The 6,945-nt window shown below is 38.0% G+C and overlaps 1 protein-coding gene across 2 annotated transcripts; it reads left to right on the forward strand.

Moving 5' to 3' along the window:
* Positions 1-970: 970 nt before the first annotated feature.
* On the forward strand, positions 971-2,689 carry LOC110941313 (TMV resistance protein N). Of its 2 annotated transcripts, XM_022182933.2 has the most exons (3): positions 971-1,136; positions 1,229-1,722; positions 1,859-2,689. In XM_022182933.2, the coding sequence occupies exons 1-3, from the start codon at positions 1,134-1,136 to the stop codon at positions 2,289-2,291; spliced, it is 930 nt and encodes a 309-aa protein (XP_022038625.1). In that variant the 5' UTR covers positions 971-1,133; the 3' UTR covers positions 2,292-2,689. The 2 variants fall into 2 exon arrangements, with proteins under 2 accessions (XP_022038625.1, XP_035846152.1); XM_035990259.1 differs by having other exon boundaries at positions 1,038-1,722.
* The last annotated feature ends 4,256 nt before the right edge of the window (positions 2,690-6,945 follow it).

Raw genomic sequence — 6,945 nt, forward strand, 5'->3', positions numbered from 1 at the left:
CACTTAGTAATGTTACTATTAAATTTATTTTTAAATTTAATGTGTTATGTTACTGTTAATTCATTTGTTTTTTTAATATATAGGGTTTTTATTTTTAAATTTAATATGTTATGTTACTGTTCATTCATTTGGTTTTTTAATATATAGGGTAATATGTTACTGTTCATTCATTTGTTTTTTTTTAATATATAGGGTTTTTATTTTTAAATTTAATATGTTATGTTACTGTTCATTCATTTGGTTTTTTAATATATAGGGTAATGTTTGACATTATTTAAAAAAAACTTCCCAAAAAAAATCAAACACTTTATTCTCTTATTAAAAAACAATTAGGGATACCCCTGAATCTTTCTTCTATATCTGTCACTGTTGCGGATATTTTGCTATCATCAAAACGATATAGATGTTCGCTTTGATTGTTTTCGACCACCCAAACCTATAATGTCCAACCTCCTGCCGCATTGCACGAGAAAAACGTACACCTTATCGTTATAATTTTAAAGCAGTGTTAGTAGAAAAGGCAAAACACATGTAAAAATGACGTGGCGCGACAAGAAAACTCCTAGTTTATTTTTTTTGAACGACATGCCAACTACCGTGACACCGGACACTGTGTCCAAGGTCAACTACTCGACCGCCACAAGCCCCTTGACTCTCCCAGATGCAGGTAAACCCGACCTCGACCCGCCTGAAGGCATGAAAGTGGAATAATCGATAAAACCTTGTCTCCCATCTAAGATGAACCGGCGTCACCCGTATTCGCCCTTCACCTGGATGCCGCAGAAAATAACAGGGAGAGTGAGAGTCAAACCGATGTCACAAGGAACATCAAGTTTTTCCCTAACCACTCCACCATACCTAATCGGCAAACACCTAGTTTATTAACAAATGAACGTAAAATAACTTGAGTCATAGTTCAGTAAACGTTTACTTCGTTTATAGCCTAGTTGGGACCAATAATTGTACTTTCATAGCCTTTATAACGAAATTTCAATGTTCTCAACCACCAATCCAAACCCACTTGCATAAAAAGCAGAGCAATGATCATTTTGATTTTAAGTCTCTGCTATTTCCTCACATCTTCCGCAAATTCCGCACCACGGGCGCCCTGAATTACACCAGCTACCGTTTCCATGGTCAGTTTCACACTTCCACCATTAGGTTTTGTGATTATAATTCACGCTTTTGATTGTTCATAAGTAGTAGCTAATTATGGTGAGATCTGCAGATGCGGCGATATCCATCATCATCATCTTCAACAACAGTATCACAATGTTATGATGTTTTCATGAGCTTCCGCGGGAAGGACACTCGTATGACTTTCACCAGCCATTTATATGACACCTTAATTCAAAACGGTATCAGAACCTACAAAGATGACATGACCCTTGAGCTTGGAAAGCCGATTGCTCCCGAGCTCATACAGGCAATAGAAGCATCAAAAATTGCGGTTGTGATTTTATCTAGACAATACGCAACGTCAAAATGGTGTTTGCAGGAACTTGCAGAGATTGTTGATTGCATGAAACTAGGAATGCTGACTGTTATTCCTATTTTTTACCATGTAACTCCTTGTGACGTGCGCCATCAAAGCAACTGTTTTGAACAAGCATTTTCCGATCATGATGCCAATACCCAAATTGCACCAGGAACAGTGAATATGTGGAGAGCTGCTTTCAAAGAAGTGGGAGCTCTCGCTGGAATGCATGTGACAAAAGACAAGTAGGGTTTTTTTTAACATTACCGTTTTAAAGTTATTTTGCCATGTTGTATATTGGAAGATGTCATAGTACTTAAGCATCTTAACGCAACGGGCAAGATTCTTCTTGTGACTAACTCTCGTGTTTGTCTATCGCAGGGATGAAGCAGAAGTGGTAAGGACGGTTGTGAGCCGAGTTTTAAGTTACTTGTCTAATACAATGCCATTAGATGGCCGCATCGAGCGCAGCCGCAGCGCCGCAACGGCCGTATACGCTGCATCAAGCGCAGCCGCAACGTACGGCGAGCGCAGCGCCGCAACGGCCGTATCCGCTGCATCGAGCGCAGCGCCGCAATGGCCGTATACGCTGCATCAAGCGCAGCCGCCACACGCCGTGAGCGCAGCCACAACCGCGTATCGAGCGCAGTCGCAGCGAGCGCCGCAGGGATCACAACTGCAACATCACCATAGCGAGCGCAGCCATAGCGCCACATCGAGTGCAGCCGCTGCAGCCGCCGTATCGAGCGAAGTCGGAGCGAGCGCCGCCGCAGCTATAATAAATGAAGTAATGGATGAGCTGTTGTATTATTGAAATCATAAAAATAGTGAAACCAAAATATATAATACATCCTTTCATTTTAGCTGTATTAATTGAAAATAGTGAAACCAAAATATATAATACATCCTTTCATTTGAGCTGTACTATTTGGAGGCTGTGGAGAGTCTGGAATGAAAAGGTTCTAAATGAAGTTTTCATTCCAGTTAACAAGACGGTGGAGTTCATTAAGGAAGATGCGTTCCTGTGAATTTGCAATAGATTCAAGCTCAAGAAGCCTTCATGGGAGAATTGGAAGACTTTTGATATTGCCAATCTGTTGTAATTTGTCTGTTGTCTTTTTGTTGTTTCTGTTTCGTCTTTTGTTTGTTCCCAGTCTTTTGCTGGCTCTTTACATATATATATATAAAGTGATTTTGCTGTTCAAAAAAAAATTTGAAAATCAAATCCATTTAAACTAAAAAACAAAAAATAGTCGATGATATAATCAAAACACTAATTTGGGTTGTTAGTCGATGATAGAACTTTAACGAACTTTAACACAAATAATCAAACACGCCTTACTCAACATATATCCCATCGGTGTGGTCAGGTCGTAAGTATGGGTGCCATTAATGTTATGGTAGTTACCCGGTTCGATACCAACAGAAAATGGTGGTAGATCATCAAAATGGTCATATTCTTTCTTGTCAACGACATTATCAACCCCAAGAATCCGCCGTTTACCTTGTAATACGATGTGGTGTGTTCGTTTGCTCGGGTCATTGACATAGAACACTTGTGTAACATGTCTAGCAAGAACGAATGGCTCAGATGCATAGCCATTAATACTTGTAAGGTCAACACGTTTAAAACCATATTTATCAACTCTAACACTTGTACGGTTATTCACCCACATACATTTGAACACATGAATAATGAAATCATAATAGTCCAATTCCCAAATTTCTTGTATAATATGATCCACTCTATCGAATTCGATGGCTGATGCTATTATTGTAACTCCACTATTCTGCATTGTACTTTTTAGATCTTGCTCTTTGGTGTAGAACGTATAACTGTTAATGTCATACCCTTGGTAATATTTAACCGTAAAGTTTGGGCCCTGTGCTAACATTTTCACGGTTTTATGAATATCAGATCCCATTACCTTACTTTTCATCCACCTCGAAAACTCTTTGTCATGCTTCGTTACATACCACATTTGTTCCTTACCCGGGTATGTCGACCGTAATGTGTTCAAATGTTCATCAACATATGGAGAAAGACATGTCATATGTTTTAGGACAACTAAATGTGCTAGTTGTAAATTATCATGATTTGGCTTGTATGTTTTCATACCAGCTACTCCTTTACCATCAAGTCGACCCGAATGACGACTTTTAGGGGCACCAACACTTTCGACACCTTCCAAATAGCCTGTGAAAAAAAAATATTGTATTGCAAGTTATACTTAATAACACTAATATGTATATAAAATATTGAAATATATTATACTTGTTGTGATACAATTACCTTGGCAGAACTCAGTCACCTCTTAACAAGTATATCCTTCGACAATACTACCCTCAGGTCGATTTGGGTTTCTTACATAACCTTTTAAGAAACCCATATATCTTTCAAAAGGATACATGCATCGTAGGAATACAGGACCACAAGCCTAAATCTCTTATACGATATGACATATTAGGTGAACCATTATATCAAAAAATGATGGTGGAAAGTACATCTCTAGTTCACAAAGGGTAATGGTAATGTCCTTTTGCCATTCATCCAAAGTTTCTGAATCAATAACCTTTGAGTTGATGTTGTTAGTAAACAAACAAAGCTTTGTGATTGTATGTCGGATGTTATCTGGTAAGAGTCCGCGAATAGCGATGGGAATCATATGTGTCATCAAAACATGATAATCATAAGACTTCATTCCAAGCAATTTACGGTCTTTCATCGACACCAACCTTTTAATGTTTGCCGAATAAGTTGATGGAACCTTGATATCATGTAAACATTTACAAAACTTTTCTTTTTCTGCCTTTGACATAGTATAACAAGCAGGTGGCAGATATAAACAGTTGTCTCTTTCAACGGGGGCAAGCTCCTTACGTATTCCCATTTTCTCCATGTCTCTACGAACATTAAGCCTATCTTTAGTTTTTCCACGAATGTCTAACAATAAGCCAAACAAACTATCACATACATTTTTTTCAATATGCATAACATCTAGACAATGTCTAACATCTAAATGCTTCCGGTAAGGTAAATCCCAAAAAAATGACTTTTTTTCTAGATCGCTTTTGTATCAATTGTTCTTTTATGGGCTTTTATGATAATGGCTATTTTATCGGCTTTTTTGATAATGGCTCTTTTACCAGCTTTTTTATCAATAGCTCTTTTGTTAACACGAGTTCTTTTTCCCAACACAGTAGTTAATTTTTCGACTCGTGGGAATGCATCAAATCGTTTCCTCACCTATCTGAGCCTGGTGTTTCCGTTAAACTCAGTCGTTTTATTCCGAAAAATGTGACCAGCCAAAAGGAATCTTCTATGTCCCATGTATACCGTTTTTTTTTTTTTTTTTTTTTTTTTTGCAATTTTTTAACCATATTGAACTTGTCTCCTCTTCACAAACAGGGAAAGCTTTCTTACAATTTGTATTGTATCCTGACAAATAACCGTATGCTGGAAATCACTTATAGTGCAAAAGACAATGGCCCGCAACTGAAAGCATTCTTTCGTATAAGCATCATACACATCGACACCTGAACTCCATAGAGTTTTTAAGTCCCCAATCAAAGGAGACAAATATACATCAATATCATTGCCGGATTGTGTTGGACCCTGAATTAACAATGACATCATAATGTACTTTTGTTTCATGCATAACCACGGTGGAAGATTTTAGATGCATAAAAGAACCGACCACGTACTACGGTGACGGCTCATGTTCCTAAAAGATTGATCCCGTCTGAACTAAGCCGAAACCGTATATTTCTAATCTCTTTCCAAATTCTGGATACATGTCACACCCTCAAAATTTCCACATGCAGAGTATTACTGCGAGGCGTGCGACTGCCTAGGATCCAGCCACTAATTATTTTGAACCATTTATGAAACGTGTAAATTATTCCAAATGATGCGATTGGTGATTTAGTTTAAAATTTTAAAAAATGTGCTTTATGTTTGTACCGAAAATTTAAAATAAACTTATCATGGTTAGAATCCACAATTTAAACAAATGTACAAAATGTACCACTTTTCAAACCACACACACACCACCCGTTTGTAACATCCATCTGCAGGTGTACCTGTATATCTGCAAAGCATGCAGTAGGGTGTCAACATAAAGTTGGCGAGTTCACAGTTGTTTAATGTTGTTCCAAAACATAAGTTTGTTAAATTACTGTGTTCTTTATGAAACATGTCATGGGGAGCTACCCCATTGTTTTAAGCTACTAAACCCGTACCATACCGACTACTAACTATGGTTATGCTTAGTGCCCCGCTTCAATGTCTATCATCATTGACTAGTGCCCAGGCATATAAGTTCACTCCTGTCCTCTACGGCACGCTGTGAGGCTTGTTAGACATAATAGTGCTATTCAACTAATACCCCATTCGCCATTGGCCCGACAATTAATCATTATAAAATGTGTGGGGACCTTCAGATAGAGTTCTGTCTAGTCCGCTTAAGACATGTTAAATAAATAGTAAATTAACATTCCGTCCCACACAAGGAGACAAGGTTGCCCGTATTCTACCCAAGGAGAATACGTAAGTTGCATCCCACTCAAGGGAGATAGTTGTTGTTTGTTCCATTCCCAATCCACCGGTGTTGGTGCATGTTTGTGACAACAGCTTAGATTTGGTCTTTGGATATCTTGTAATTAGTTAAACGATAAACGGTTAGCGGGTTTAGCTTTGTAATAGTTAGTTGTAATGTTTGGGCTAACTAAACCCAAAGGATTGGGTGATGGGGGGCGAATTGGGCCTGTCCAATTCGCAGCCCAGGAGTCTTTAACCTAGCCCAGTTGTGAACCTTGTGTTATATAAACAAGGTTAGACATTAGGGTTAAGGTTAATCAGCCAAAAAGAGTTTGAGAGACATAATTTCGTGAGAGTGCTTGCTTGGATGAAATTAGGGTTTGTGGTTAGGGTTTGATTGATTGTAATCAGTCTTGATAGATAATCAATAAAACCCGGTTTGAAAGTGATTTGCTGTTTCTGTTTCCTACACGTTTTCTGCTAATTCTGATCAAGAGGATTCCGCACTCTTGATTGGAAAGACGATTCTGTGACGATCCATAAGACTCAAGGGGACCTACAATTGGTATCAGAGCTTTAGGCTCTTGATTGCTCGGTTCAGAATTGTTTGCTGCAGAAACAGGGAGTAAAATTTCGAAATTTTTGAAACCTGATAATTAGGGTTTTTAAAATTTTCGAAATTTTGGTGTGTTTTGATTTTGATTTTTGATTTTTGTTGGCTGTTTTGATATTCTGGTTTGTTTGATTGCTGTTTTGCAGGTTTTAGGGTTTGCAGGATTGTTTTTGGTTGATAGTTTTGAAGAATTTTGGCTGAGTTTCTTGAAGATTCGAAGACTGTTCTTCGTGTTCTTCATTAATTTCACAAAAATTTTCATCAAAAGTTGACTGATTTGCTTGTTTGATTTTGCAGAATTGTGTTGGAGAATAA

This window comes from Helianthus annuus, chromosome 5 (assembly GCF_002127325.2).
Source record: "Helianthus annuus cultivar XRQ/B chromosome 5, HanXRQr2.0-SUNRISE, whole genome shotgun sequence".
NCBI classification, from domain to species: Eukaryota; Viridiplantae; Streptophyta; class Magnoliopsida; order Asterales; family Asteraceae; genus Helianthus; species Helianthus annuus.